This window comes from Mauremys reevesii, linkage group 8 (genome assembly GCF_016161935.1).
Source record: "Mauremys reevesii isolate NIE-2019 linkage group 8, ASM1616193v1, whole genome shotgun sequence".
NCBI lineage: Eukaryota > Metazoa > Chordata > Testudines > Geoemydidae > Mauremys > Mauremys reevesii.
In genome coordinates, this window is record NC_052630.1 from 2,176,075 (window position 1) to 2,191,689 (window position 15,615).

Consider the following 15,615-nt stretch of genomic DNA (forward strand, 5'->3'; position numbering starts at 1 on the left):
GGGACCTGATAACAGTGGGTGATTGCTCTCCACATCCACTGAAGGTAGGACATGCAGCAGTGGGCTTAATCTGCAGCAAGGGAGATTTAGATTAGATACTAAGAAAAACTTTCTAACTATAACAATAGTTAAGTATTGGAATAGGTTACCAAGGAAGGTTGTTGAATCCCCCTCAGTGGAGCTTTTTAAGAACAGGTTAGACAAATACCTGTGAAGTGTGGTCTAGGCATACTTGGTCTTGCCTCTGCATGGGGGGTGGGATAGACTAGATGACTTCTTGAGGTCTCTTCCAGCCCTACATTTCTGTGATTCTGAGAGTATAATGCTAATGAAACAAAATTGCTTTCCTGGACCGTAAAAAGGACGCTTGGTAAAGACACAAATATTAGATTTACCTACATATGGTTACAGTCTAACATTACATTTTTGATTTACTGTTGTTGAATCCATACCAAATTCTTATGAAAACAGTGGGAGGTAAATGGTAATGTATATGGAGTTCAGAGTTACAAGCCTCAACTCCAAAAAACTCTTGGTCACAATATTAACTAATACCCACAATTTAGCTTATTGAAAGGTTCAGAGCTTTTGGTTTTGCTAAATCAAAAATATGTTGAGCATCCATTTTTTAAATCCAAAGTATATATTATTAGTTGCCCCTACTATAATTAAGGTTGCAATTTTAATCCCATGCTCATCTTTCTGAAGAATTCACCTTTTGTGCTGACATTTTCTTTGATCGTTCTTGCCCACCAATTACTTTGGTCGTTGACTAGCTTAGTTGACCTGTTTTTCAGCATTTTCTGCATTATAAGGTGGTAGAGGCAGGATAATACTTTCCCAGCTTAGACAGCCATTTTTTTAAAAAATTGAGACTTGCTATGTAAATACTTAATTAGTGGTACATTTTTCTAAGTCTGGAAACCTAGTTTTAAAATAAGTTTAGACACTTCAGTGCAAAACACAAATAATAATTTAAGCTGCATGCTTACGCCCTTATCCTGCCAACTGTTCCATGGAGGCAGACTTGTTAATTTCAGTGGGACTCCATGTGAACGCAAAGCTGTGCCCTCTTGAATCTGATGGCAGAACTGTGGCCTTAATGGTACATGTACTGGGCATATGTGCACAGCTAGATAAGGGCCTGATCAGCTCCCAGCATTAAGGACTATTAAGTTCAGTGCAAGTTTGATCAGTCCTGAAATGTAGTGTCAAAGTTCATTTACCCAGTAAAGGCAGTTAGCGAAGTACATATCTTTCCCAACCTGTTTTCTTTGACAATAAAACCAAAAACTATTTCCCACTAAAATCAGGACAATTAGATGCAAAAAACCCTTGTGTGATGTGATGATAGGGTTATTCACACAGAGGGGAAAAGATTGTGTAAGGTTAATATGGGAAGGAGAAGAGAGATCCTTGTTAAAAAATGACAACATAAGACACATGCAACCAACACTTTAAGAAAAAGGTATTTATTATTTACACAACTGCTATAGTTCCTTAAGAACAATATATACCATCTTTATTTGAAAGAGTCAGTCTTCTTTCAAATACAAGAACTGCATAATGCAGGACTGTCAGTAATACAAAACAGCAGTCACATCACACTTCTATAGTGCAGGCTCAAGCAGCGCAAGTAAATTATACTTTAAAACCAGTATGGCTGAATATTGTAATTGAAACACAGTGTTTGCACTCTGACAAGATTAACTAGAACAGAACAAGGGTTTTGTTCATGCTTTAGTAGGAATGTGACTCTCATTTGAGGTTTACACCCTTTATCTGGTTAGGAGAATTTTTCTTCGGGCAGACTGCTTTTCACTTAATCAAACAAGGTTGGAGTTCTCTCCCTCTGTAGTTTTCTGTCTTTTGTATTCCAGTAATTCACTGCTTTATAATCTAAATGTGCACACTAGTGTATATTTGCCTTAGAGGTGGTGCTTTCCAATCTTGAACTGTCTTGCACAAAGAAACACTGACATACTAATATACCAAAAACTTAGCTTGTATTTTATAGTCTTAAATAGTGGAATGGGAGAGGGAGACTGTTTCTAAGACAGAGGGGAAAGAGGACTGATAGAATTCAGAGAATACCAAGACTAGCTCCTTACTCAACCTTTTTGGTCTAAAATTTTTTTTCCAGTTTCAAAATGGTGTTGCTCTTTAATGGTTATGGTGATATTATGGCAGCAATGAAAGAGAAAGTATTTTAAATAATAACACCGGAAATGAATCAAGAAAAAGCAACTGGCTTATTTCTCTCTTTGAGCTTATTGCTGTGATCTTTATATAAAAAATAATAATAATAATAATTAGAACAAACCAACTGGAAGACCAAGTCTAAGCAGTCATTCTGGTGTCTGATTCAGTGTCCAGCACTATTGTGTTCTAGCAGAAAAGCAAGGAAAGGTCCAATGATCTCAAATTATGTTTTCTTCAGTTCAGTGCCACAAGAGTTTATTAAAGCTATTGTCCTTGCTTCTTTGAAAGGTACCTGAAACAAAACAAATTATTTTTAACCAAAATAAAATGGGGGGGGGGGGGTTGGGGAATAATGTTAGTACACAAGCTCTTTTATAATAGACTGTATAACACTGCTTAAGAACCAGTATGCTTTTGAATGACTTATTACAAATGGAATGATTCAAGACATATGATCATTAATGCACTGAGTGATGGAAAGGTGGTGGTTAGAGGCAGCTTTCAAGATTTCACCATCATTCCCCTCTGTGAAAAGTAGATTTTCTACAATCCAACACAGACGTGGTTACTATTTTTGAAAGTAACAACTAACTAAATATGCAAACACATTTAACTCAAGTTTAACTTAATCTGACATTACCTGAATAGCTATCTTTACATTCTTTTGATCTAAAAATTCTGTTAGGAGTCTGACAAATTCTGAAGGCTGAAGGAAGATGCCTTTAAAGATTAAGGTTTTGATGACCATTCATTAAAGAATAAGGCCATTCAATTACTCCACTTTTAGGGTTCTCCTCTTACTACAGTTGGGAGATGTCAAGCACTGTGGTAACATCACAGCTTTTCTAATCTCTATTAAAACCACCCTGTAACTGGCCTTCACAGCAGAGAGTTCCAAAGGGTTAATTTAAAATAAACTTGACATTTGGCCCTCCATTCTAAGTTGTATACAGCACTAGTAAATTAAGATTTACAACAGATTTCCAGAGCTGTTTTTATTGAGACAAGCAAACATTTTCACAATAACATGTTGCAGACACATTTGTTTATTGTGTGGTATTGCAAGCTCCTCTCAAAGCTCAGGGCACTTGTATAAACATTATGAGGAAGTCTTTCAAAAGCACAAAGGAGAGTTAAATGCCCAACTTCCCAATGACTTTCAATGAGAGTTTGGCACTTACCTGCCTTTTATGCCTTTGAAAATCTCCCCCCAAAGGCTATATAGCCTTAATAAAATACTTTACTGCCCAAACCTGGTGCACAACATAACCCCCAGGCATAGCATAAACCCTCATTAACAATTAGGAACTTCATTATATAGAGATCCACATTCAACCACCTCCAACCCTTGTAATATGCCCTGAAGGTTAACAAAGTTAGAGTCTGTCAGACTAGGGGTGGGAAGAGAAGGACTTCCAGGCCCCAGGACCTCTGATGGAGAACACCCTAACCACAGCTCCCCATCCCATGCTATAGAGCAGTTAGGTCGAACACTTCCACTGACCACAACTGCTGTAGTATCACATGGAATGAGAGGCACTCTGCTCACCCAAACTGTCGGGTCCCAAACCATTTAGTGTGTTAAGGCTTTGATTTATGACCTAAGTTCCAACTGAAAACTAAAGACCCATCCCAAGTTGAAGCGTGTGTAGCAGTGCAATCTTTTCTTCCAGGTAATTTTAAAACATGATATAGTATTTAGGGAGGGAGGGAGAAATCTTGACATAGTCCTTACCTTTCCCAGTGTTTATGATTCAGTTCCAAAAAGTCATCTAATTTTGCTATTTCTTTGAGGTACTGAGTAAGCTTTAAAAGCTCCTTGTCTTTATCCCGATTTAAATGTGCTTTCATAAAGGGTCTTATCTATTGAGAGACAGAAGTATAAGCATTTGCCTAACACAACACTTGCAATTCTCTCACATTTGGTTATTTGTGAATTAGGTATAGATTTATTATTTAAGTATACTGTTCAGAGTAAGTTAGGCGTCCCTGCCACTCACTTAAAGAGAAATCCCAGAAAAGTCTACACATAATCTATATACAAACTCTACCAACCAAGTCTTTTTCAGTATTATACAGAACAAGGTATTTTATAGGCTTTTAGTTCTTGAGAGATCTCATCCTTCATGAAAATGCCCACCTGCTTAAGCCAACTAGAAAAGAAATTTCTTGCTGTCTCAGCTTTCAAACAGGAACAAAGAAGGGTACTCTTCATACTTACTTTCCTGCTAGTTAGACCAGAAATGCCTACAATCTGAAGCTCAGTTCACTGAAGTCTTAAGTTATATGGTATGCATACTGCATTTGGAATCTGGAAGCCTGGAGAGCCGTAACTGAGACATTAAATGATCATTTCCACAAGTTTCTGTACAAAACGTTCTACCTCAGAGACAGGAAATCTCTTAACTATCCATAACAGAACACTACTGTTACTGCTCTGTTCTCAGCCTGTCCCTGTTGCAATCTCACCACAGAGGTTACAAAATTATAGCAAGAACTTAAGGTATTTTCCAGTCCCAGATCAATCTGCTGCTCTTCTAGCTTGATCATGCCTACTACTGGATATTTGACTTCTGAGTTAAAGGGACACAGTCAAATACAAGTTACTGAAGCTTCAGGTATTGCATCTGCCCCAAATTCCCCTGCTGAGGCATTACACTTACATTTCCCTATCATTTTTCTCTCCCCTATTATTCTGAGAAAGACACCCACCCCCCCACACACACACCACCAAAAAGGGGGAAGGGCGGAAGGAACTAAGTAAAAATGGCTGTACACAAAGTGCCATTAAATGCACAAAATAAAACTGCAAAGGAAGTTTTGTGTAACCCTTTGTCACAGTAATCTCTGGTGTTGCTTGTAACAATAGAGGGTTCAAAAAATGTAAATGATTTTGACTTGACTGTGACCTTTTAAAGGAGCTGTGAAACTCATTACATATCTCGCTATCCACCTGTATCATAAGCTTTTGGACAATCAGTGAAGCCCAAGGGGAGTGGCTGATTAAATTCTTTTGCCTTAGGTTGAAAATCTGATCTTGATTCCCTCTCCTCCAACATCCTTCCTCAACCACCATCTCCAATGTGTCTTGCTGTCAATATATTCTGGGCTGTAACACATTTGTGCTGTACCCCCATTAACGAGTAATGGTACTGTTCTGTCAGTCTCACACTTCATCACATCTCCCTCTAGTCAGACTGAACGCTCAATTCAACGTCCTATTCAGTAAATCAACATCAATGAGGAGGAGTCTGGAAACAGAAGTTAGGGGGCAATTTTGTTCTGAATGATTTCACAGGAGCAGGACCTTTTCTATGTTGGCAAACTACTGACAAAGTACAGTAACAAGATATTTAATGGAGTTATTTTCTGACCATTAAGTACACTTCTGAGATTGTCATTTATCCTATGTTTGTACAGCACTAAGCACAGTGGGGCCCAATCTGATTGTGGTCTTTAGGCACCACAACGTAAATGTATAATACATATACACAAACGATATAATGATTTTACTCCTCCTACTTCATTTCAGTAGTCTAAATGTTTCTACTTTAACAGTGAATCAAAACACCATATTCAGTACATCTCCCTTGCTACTAAAAAGTGACTAAGTCCAGGGGTCAGCAACCTTTTGGAAGTGGTGTGCCGAGTTTTCATTTATTCACTCTAATTTAAGGTTCCGCGTGCCGGTAATACATTTTAACGTTTTTAGAAGGTCTCTTTCTATAAGTCTATAATATAGAACTAAACTATTGTTGTATGGAAAGTAAATAAGGCTTTTAAAATGTTTAAGAAGCTTGATTTAAAAATAAATTAAAATGCAGAGCCCCCCGGACCGGTGGCCAGGACCTGGGCAGTGCGAGTGCCGCTGAAAACCAGCTCGTGTGCCGCCGTCGGCACCCAGGCCATAGGTTGCCTACCCCTGAGCTAGTTCAAATAGTTGTTCTTTGTTTTTAAACTATCAAATATGCATTCTGTTTTGTTGATCAACACCTCAGTAGTTTAAAAACAGCAAGAAACACAGAAAGCAGCTATAAGAAGTCAATTATTTACTTTTATTTGTTGCTGCTCTGCTAATAATTTCATTGAGTTACCTTTAGTCCATTTTGTGGGTTCATTAGAAAGTTTCGTCCAATATCATCAAACATGATAGTATTTTTCTTGTTGTAAAACTCTGAAAATTTGCCCCATATAACACCAAGAGGTTTCACCTGCAAATAGAAGTGTGTAAGAGTTACCTGAGGTAAAACATGGGATGTAAAGATTACAAGAGATGCGGTAATCATACCATCAGCGTTGCAACTTTACTGTACTCTTCACTTATCCTTTTGCTGAAGAATTAGCAGGTGCCTGCAGTCTATTGTCTTCAATATAGTACTTCAAAACTACTCATTGAATGTATATTGGTAATTTCAGCAGATTCAATATAGCCACCACTAAGAAAAGTAGTCTTGTGACACAAATGAATGTTCTCCCAATAGCCCTGTTTATTATAACCAAAGAACCACTGTAAATTCAAAATGCTACAGCGTGATTGTTCTTCCCAGTCCCCCTTCCTGAACTTCAGTTGGGTTTTAGGGTTTTCTTATGTGCAAGTCCCAACACAAACTTAAATCAAAAATATATAAGGGAGTTCCGATCACTAGCTTTTTTTAAAAGAAAATGTTACTGTTTAAAAGGAGGAAAATCATTAGTCTAGGAAATACAAAAGGTTCTTACATCTATTAGTCCTCTCCTTGGAGTGTGCACCGTTATCATGGCAGCACTGTCCAACATGAAGGTTATCTTGTAGTTTGCATTTGTACTCACTCCCAGCTCCTGGGTAACAGAGATTAATAATTGAAATTCCAGACAGACAGTTTTACTGCTACAAGTTAAAAACTTTGATTGTAATACATTATATTTGTGAAGGGGTCAGCTGTTGAGGATGAACAAAGACATGCTAAAAATAGAGGTCTCCTCTCCTATCCAACCAGAATAAAGTACAGAATTCTAGTAACAGAAAGAACTGATGTGAGTGTAGTTTTGCAATTCCTAGGGTCAAATTTAATAAATAATTTACATCAGTATAAAATCAAAGTGAGTTCAGTGAAGAGGCAAGATACAGAGAGCTTCTGACCCAACTCAGTTTCATCCCTGTATCCACAACAAGCAAGAAGAGAAGAGGGGGCAACAACCTCCAAAATTTCTAGCTGATGCAGCCCCCCCGCTCAGTCTCTAAAGCTAAGTGTGTAACAAATAGTGTGCGTTTTCCTTTCTTCTATTTGCTCCTGTTCCACATTATAGCCAGGCCCAAAAGACCAAGCAAAAATGATAGTAGTCAACGTGTGGGACAATAGAAGGGTAAGTGCCTAATCAAAGAATCAGCCTTGCAACAGATGTGGCTCACCTTTTATAGACCTGGCCACTCCTGAAACAATGGGAGTACGGACAACTTAGATCGTTTATAGAAATGAATCTTTGAGTAAATGACACTGCCTCATTTCTATTTCAAATCCTTTCTTAAAACTACCATGTAACACTAAACTTTGCTATAATGCGTAAGTTTTATATATCACTGTTGCACATACCAGAATTAAAATTCAGAGCCATGCACCAAGTAAGCACAAACCATCCACTGCAACAGCTTTCCTTCTGACAGCTAGCCACACCTGAATGCCTTGCTGTTATGTACAAAGTGAATCTTCTTACAAATGAAGAGTGCTCTCTACATAGAGCAGTGTCAGTGTTATTCCAAAGCAAAATGCTAAACAGCATCTGAATTCCATTTAATATGTGCGCGGTGAGAATAAAATTAAACCGAGTTATTCTGCCTCACTTTTGTTGCTGCAGACGTTACCTCTGAGAACTATAACAGGGTGTGGTGACCCTTCAAGGACAGCTCCAGAACTTTTTTCTGTTTCAGCCCTTTAAGGCCAGGTACTTTGGGGGCTGTTGTTCCCAAATGAAGGCGGCAAACTGTAGGCTAGAAGCAACATAAGCTTGAAGCTATGAAGGGGACAACAATACAAGAGATGTCTTCTGCTCAGTTTAGAGAGAGAGAAGCAGCAAGCTGCTATTGGTGGGAATCAAGTGACCAAGATTGGACCACAGTGGGGCTCCCAGCAGAGAAGGAAACCAGGAAGGCCAGAGTGTGAAACAGATACAGCTGAGTTTGGCGCAAATGGCTGCTTTGCTATCGAGGACTACCTGCAGCCCATGTAGAGGGAGATCAAACAGGCTCCCCTGGAGCGCTGAGGTGCCATCTAGAGGTAGTCTAGTTATATCCCTGCAATCAAGGTGAGATTGTTGCATGTATCTAGGGAATGGGCTGTGGCCAAAGGAAGGTAAATGATTTGTTTTCTAGATATCTTATTTCATTGGACTTTCCTTTACCTATGACAGGACTATTGTTTTTTATCCAGAGGGCTAACCAGAGAGGGGAAACTGAGGCAGCAGCTGCACCTCACATGAGTGGTAAGCATCCCTTTTACAAAGATACTTAATCATATACCCACATTGATTTGAAACCATGTTTTAGTACCAGTGAACTGAAATTTAAGCTCTCTGACATTTCCTTTGCAATAAATACTAGCCAATAAGAGCAGGAAAGTCTGACAGACCTATTTATCAAAGTGAGGTACATCTGACCATAGTTAAGGATGTGTAATGTTTACCATTCTCACCCCAATTTCATTCATTCATAACTCAAAGCTTTCATAGCTTTGACTGAAGTTCTCTATCACTGATCTCTACCTAAGGCTGATTTATAAAAAGACCATGACTATTCTGAGCATAAGCAAAGTGGAAAATATACTTTTCCCAATTAAAAACAATGAAAAAATGGCAGCCACAAAGCCAAAACAGCAGAAGTACAAAAGGCATAATTTTGGAATTGAAACTGGTTTTGATTTGACTGAGTTTTGAAAATTACAAACCAAGCATGCAGCAATTTTTACTAAACTCACTAAGTGGATAGCTAAAGCTAGCGGCAAATATGTTCACGGCTAAGTCAACTGTGCAGTCACTAGCTAATTGCCTGTTGTGCTTAAATCAGTAAAGAACTGGATCTGAAAGGGCTCCTATACACTTTGTAAGAGGCACAGGAGAAAGCAGAGCTCCATCGTTGGGGAAGGTGCAAGGAAAAAACGAGAGGGGCTTCCTGTTGCGGATCTCTAGGATGCTATATGTGTATCTATGGACACTTTTAAAAAACTGAATTACATTTATGAAATAGTATGTGATATTATAATTACAGATTATATATACAAATGACAGGGCAAAATCTGCATGACCAATCTGATCTCTAGCACCTCCTCTTTTATATTTTAGCTGTGCAAATTTAACACTTACTGCAGTGGAACTTTATATAGAATTCTAAAATTAGGATTATTCTCAGTTTTATGAGGGAGACAGTTTTAAAAACACTATGAACTTTTAGAAAACCCAAACAGCTTTTGATCTCTCTGCCCACACTTCCTAACTGCTGGTATTGCTATATAAGCTGCTGAACAGAGTCTGATTAAAGTTTACGAACTCATATCTACCAAATACTAACAACATAATAGAAACAAAATGATATTTCCAAACATAACTTACTTTCATTTTAGCTTCAATCCACTTCATATTAGTAGCAGCTAGAACGGGGGGAGGGAAAAGAACACTTTATCAAGATGAACCAGCGAAAGGTAAAAGTTTCAGTTCTCTTAAGCTATCAGACTTGCCTGCTTGGTACAAGTTAAACTACCATTACATTTTTTCTCCATCACTGTCCTAAAGTTTGTTTCCTATGTAAAATATTTAGTTGAAACTAACTAATTCCTTTTAGCTTGAAAAATGTAACAGACTAGATCAAATATTGCATACACTTTAAAAGGCAGACTATTCAAACTAAATCCACCCTTTTGCTGTAACATGATTAAAGCTAGATACAAAAAATTAGACTGTAGCTCAGCTAGAGACAAGCCTCAACCTGCTAGAAAACAGGAAACCAACTGGTGTGTTCAGGCAAATCAGTGACCGCCCTGTAATAATAGTGACAGAGTTTTGCTTGTTTCCTGCCCCACTCTGCTGAGGGATACTCTATCATCTGGTTTGGGATATATGCACATCACCAAGCAGGATATGGACTTTTAACATACAGCTTAATCCCTTCAATTACTTGTTAATCTGTACAAATTAATATTCAATATGATTTTATACCCTGTTCATTTCTTCACCACATTTACTTATTTGCATGGGCAGTATACTGTGCTTAGCTACTTGAGATCTACCATCCTTCTAAAAATAGATCTAATCACTACTGAGCATGAACCGACTACTCACTCAGGGATTAAATAAAATACAGCCAAAATTAAGGTATTGCATCAGGTTTTATAATAAACAGCAAAAGCTGCAAGTATATTTAACATCTCTACTGCAGCATCCTACATGCCAAACAATTTACAAGATTTTCATTTGGTAAAGAAAATAACTTACACCAAATTACAATATCATAATCTTCATATGCAGATGTCAGGAATTCATGAAGGTATGGCCTCATTAACTCTACTCCAGTTTCTGCACATGACCTATGGTCTGAGAGGAAAATAAAACATTATTAGTTTAGCATATTTTTTGTTAAATCCGATTCCTGTATGGGCCCCATCAATGAAGCACCCAACACTTCAAAAAACAATGAATATATTCTTCTAAATCCTATTATATAGAGAAGTTGTATCCCCACACTGGGAACTAAAGCAGAGAGACTCTAGCTTGCCCAAGCCTGTGGCAGAGCCAAAAATTTAACATAGGTTCCCCGAGACAGAGTCCAGTTAACCATAAGACCATTTTTCTTCCCTTATTTCAAAAGACAGTATTTGTGATCATGTGCCTTATTTATTCTTAGTGTCAAACACATAAGCATAATAGTCTGCCTTAATTAGAAAATGACTTCCTGTGAAACTCCCCTTATTAATACAGCACCTTCAACTCATGCTCGTACTAATGACTTGAATTCTGATCCCAGATTACGAACATATCACACACGTGCACACGCACAATTTTTAGGGGGTTGGGGGTAAGGAGAGAGAAAGATAATTGGTAAGGTTTAGAGTCAAACTCCATCATGTCCCCACATCCCAGAATAGTCTGTGAAGTAATAAGAAAATGCTGATCTCTCAGAGAAACCATTTGGGTAGTTTTCATATGCAATGTATTATGGATGGGTGTTTCAAAACTCCATGAGAATCAACACTGAACTAATCTCCTCCTCCCAAAAAGAGAAACCTGATCACCTACAGGTTGACTTCATCATATTTAAAATAAGAGTTTTTCCCTTCACTGCCACCTCGCTGCCTGGGACAGCACACGAAAGGAAAATTATTAGGATGAAAGTATAAACTTAAAAAAATACAACCCTTCTCTCTGCATCCCTGTGTAGCAAGTTTATGTATTGTGGCCTTAAGCCAACAGTATTCAATGTTGATAAAGCACAGTTTTTAAAAACAGTAGCAATGCAAGACAAAAAAAAACAAAAACAACAGAGTACAAGGCAGAGTATGGTGGTACAAGCGAAAGTTATTAAAATGTGACTTGTAAGGGGAAAAATACCTATCAAAGGCTAACACAGTAATTAGTGAACAGACTAATTTATTTTAAAAAAAATTCTATAACTTACCAAACAGTGTGTAATCAACATCTAGTACCAACAGCTTTTTCCCTTCCCTAGGAGGATTCAGAATTTCCACTTTGTACTCTTTGACTCTCCGGGAAATTTTTAGTAGGTTTTCTTCTCTAATACAACAGTACAAACAGTTATAGTTAACACATCAGGACTGAACATTCAGGAACACTGCAATCTTTTCTTAAAATGGCCATAACACACCTATTTTCTACTTCAACAACTTCTTCTTCAATATCAAAGTCATTGACTACATCATCATTGTCAGGGGGTGGTCCCAGGACATCCTCCTAGAGGGATGAAAAAATACAGCAGCATTAAAATAAACACACTGGATCTCAGGATTTTGTTACAACACATTACAGGAAAAAGATAAAACTACTTAATCTATATGCTTTTCATTTTAACAGTGGCACAATTAGTGAAACTTTTGAGACACACTAGAAGCACATAACAGAGCTTATACTTAAAACTGATCACTACAGCAATTATAACATGCAAATCTATTACAGTTCTACAGGCAAGTTCATTTTACATACAAGGCAGGAGCAGCAAAGTTGGTATGGTGCCATTATTCTTACACTAACTTGTCTCTGGAACACTAGAATTTCAGTCATAATTAGGAAACACATGACAAAGTGCAGTTTATAATTTTATAGAAGCAAATGGGCAAAAAGAAAATGTTTACCAAACTCTCTTCACGAGTTCCCATCATCATGATTTTAGTATTTGGTTTCAGTTTGAGAGCTCCGAGCTTAACATCATTGTCTGCAGGTTTGCCTACAATACAAGCAGATCATTGTTTTTGCACTGAAGTCGAGGGGTTTCATTTGGTCTAAGATGACAGACCCTTACTAAATACCATGCCATTGGAGCCTCAATTTCCCTATTTCACTAACATGTTCAAGGATAGACTATTATGAACCTGTATTAATACACAGAGTAATGCCAAACTGAAATAAAAAATTACTTGTATTACAACAGCGCTTTGAGTCTCCAATCAAGACAGGGGCTTCATTACCCAGGTACTATACATAAAATCCCTGTCGTACTTGCAGTTTACTTTTTTTTTTAAACTTTAATTTGCAGAAACTTCACATAAGTAATTTAAAAACAGGCATGATGTACCAAAGCTAAGCAACATCCAGTGATGTGTGACATCCCTGCGAACACACCCATCCAAAATCCATAGCCATTAGCGTGGGGAGGAGAGAGCGCCACTGGTGTATACAGCTTGGACACATAAAAGCAGGTTCTTCCTCTGATGAGTTAGGCAGCTCCACCAATAACTAATGTGAAGAATTACCTTTCATTTTAAGTCCAAGCAGCTTTTGGCGCTCTGGTAGCACTCCTGTAAGGCCTTTGAGAGATTGTTTAAGATCTAACACTGTATCATCTTCTGATAATGAGGTTATAGAATATTCCTGTCCACCCCATTTTATTATGAGAGAGAGAGACATCCTTGAAGCATATGTTCAGTATTACTGCCAGCAATATCTGCAACAAGAGAAGGGAAAAAGAGATGGTCATATTAAAAAAAATACAGAACTGAGAACAGCATTTAATTGGAAGGCAAGTAGATTTATATTATATGCTTACAGTATTTTAAAGGCTGCAGTATAATTTAGGTTGTTTGTTTAAAGTTGTTCATTTTGTATGAACTGCAACAGTTATGACCAAGTTTTAAAACTGAGGAATAAAGTGCAGAGCTAAAACTGGGGCTTGGAGTTACATTTGTATTGAATTTAGCAGTATTATATTCATTAGTGTGCTCCATCAATGTTAATTCAATGCACATCCAGCCTAGTCTATGCTAGTAGCACCCAACTATAGCAAAGCAGCATCACAATCATAGTCACTGCAAATCTCAACTGCACTAAGGAACTATTAAGCAATGAGACTGTCAAGAGTGTGAGCTCTACACGTGTAATTATGGAAGAACAACTACATATATAAATATTTCTAGCCTTGACAGTTAAATGTAGGCATTAGCCTTCCCTACTCATTTACACCATTACAGATGTGTAATACCTACAATACAACACACTCAAGGGCATATTTTATTGTGCCATTATCAAAATAGGTGTGTGAAAACAAAGCCAAAACAAACACTTGCCCAGACAATGCGATTACATCATAACCATACAGTTCACTCAAAACAACCCTATCTTTGATTTACTTAGGATCATTCATACCAACTGTATCCAAAACAGTTTACAGTTAAGTCACACACAGTAAGACACACAAATAGCAGAGGGAGAAAGAGATTTAGTAGTATAGAGAAGAGAGAAAAACATGTTTTCTGTTGAGGTTTGAAAATGGGTGGAGAATCAGTGAGGTAGAAGGTCAAAGGAGGGCTGTTCCAGATTAGCAGGAGGTGAAGAGGAGATGACTTGCCTCTCCCCCAAGACAGACAGTGCTGTTCAGAGAGAGAGCACCTCACTGTCAGGAACACTCAGCTCTGCTAGTGGATGCAAACAGATTAACCAGCTTGTTCACCACCAAGAAGAACGTTTCCAGTTAGAAATGCAGATGTTAATGTGGAGGTAAAGCTCTCTGCCTCTTGCACAGCTGCTCAAGTTCTGTTGGCCAAACTCAGACTCACCTCCAGCGCTAGCGCTCCATAGTCTCCCTTTCACTTCACCTATCGTAGGTCTTCTCTATACTAGGGCTGAGGAGTCACAGCTTAGACCATTATTCAGAAATGGAGGACAAGACACGAGGTCCTACCAAGCTAGTAGGGGCCAGTGGGCTTATTATAACTAGGCTCCTACAACCAATTCTCGTGACTGCTCTCGTTTTTTCTTAATGCAACAGGCACATGCAGAAGCACTCGCACCCCAAGGGCAGATGAGAGTTTCTAAAAATACTGGTTAGCAACTCTCACCTCCCTGCACACGAGGAGACCATCCCACGTGCCCTTCCTCCCCGCGGTACCCGACGGGTCTCGGAGGCGTTGGCACGGACCGCGAACCGTTCACGTGCTCAGCACCCCCCAGGGGGCCTCGCCACAGATCACGATGTCACCCCCATCCCCCGCTGCCCCTCGGGACTCGGGGGCTGCTGACGGGCCGGCCAGGGCGATGGCTGGTGCCCTGCAGCCGGTGGCATACGGACGGGGGGGGGCACCTGTTGCACCCACCCACCCGCACAGCTCGGCCAGGCCGCCCCCACCTCCGAGCAGCTCAGTCCCGGCACGGCGCTGCCCCGCCCCGCCCGTCTAGCACGGCCCGTGAGGAAGGCGCCCCGCTGCTGCATCCCTACGGAGCGGGAGGGGATCCCAGCCCCGCCTGCGGGCGGCCGCACAGGGCCCTTCGCCCCCTCACTCACCCTGGGTAACGGAACCGGCACTTTCCCGGTACCAGCCACGCCGGAAGCGGAACTGGCAGTCTCCCCGCGACCCGGAAGGAGTAGTGGAGAAGGACCCGGATGTGGCGGGACAGGAGTCAGGACTGGGCGATCCGCTTCCCGCCGCCGAGCGCGCGCAGCTCGCCAGTAACCCGGATGTGCGCGGCCCCGCCTGGGCAGTAGGCCTGGGCACAGTGCGCGTGCGCCCTGGAGTCTCGACCGGGCGGCGGTGTGGCCCGGGGCGCCGGGAGAGAGACAAAGAGCCGGAGGGGGGCAGCAGCGCTGAAGGGCACCCAGGGGGGCTGGGCCTTCGGGATGAGCCCCCCGGGAGGGGCAGCTCTGAAGGGCTAGGCCCCTGGGGAGGGGGGGCTCTGAAAGGGGAGGGGGGGCTCTGAATGGGGAGGGGGGGCTCTGAAGGGCGAGGC

The 15,615-nt window shown here is 40.1% G+C and overlaps 1 protein-coding gene across 2 annotated transcripts; it reads right to left on the bottom strand.

The window, feature by feature from the left end:
* Positions 1-1,453: 1,453 nt before the first annotated feature.
* UBLCP1 (ubiquitin like domain containing CTD phosphatase 1) lies at positions 1,454-15,330 on the bottom strand. 2 transcript variants are annotated; one of them, XM_039486417.1, is made up of 11 exons: positions 15,173-15,330; positions 13,149-13,339; positions 12,531-12,622; positions 12,047-12,132; positions 11,840-11,955; positions 10,660-10,758; positions 9,781-9,818; positions 6,922-7,020; positions 6,297-6,413; positions 3,938-4,065; positions 1,454-2,494 (listed from the first exon to the last, which is right to left on the bottom strand). In XM_039486417.1, the coding sequence occupies exons 2-11, from the start codon at positions 13,300-13,302 to the stop codon at positions 2,467-2,469; spliced, it is 957 nt and encodes a 318-aa protein (XP_039342351.1). In that variant the 5' UTR covers positions 13,303-13,339; positions 15,173-15,330; the 3' UTR covers positions 1,454-2,466. The 2 variants fall into 2 exon arrangements, with proteins under 2 accessions (XP_039342351.1, XP_039342352.1); XM_039486418.1 differs by lacking the exon at positions 15,173-15,330 and adding an exon at positions 14,448-14,723.
* Positions 15,331-15,615: the final 285 nt, after the last annotated feature.

Bases quoted from the DNA above. Each gene is read 5' to 3' on its own strand.
- UBLCP1 (XM_039486417.1), bottom strand. From the start codon at position 13,302: ATGTCTCTCTCTCTCATAATAAAATGGGGTGGACAGGAATATTCTATA. The intron at 7,021-9,780 runs GTAAGTTATGTT...TCTGTTACCCAG, and splicing joins GGATTGAAGCTAAAATGAAA to GAGCTGGGAGTGAGTACAAA. The intron at 6,414-6,921 runs GTAAGAACCTTT...TTCTATTTGCAG, and splicing joins CAAGGAGAGGACTAATAGAT to GTGAAACCTCTTGGTGTTAT.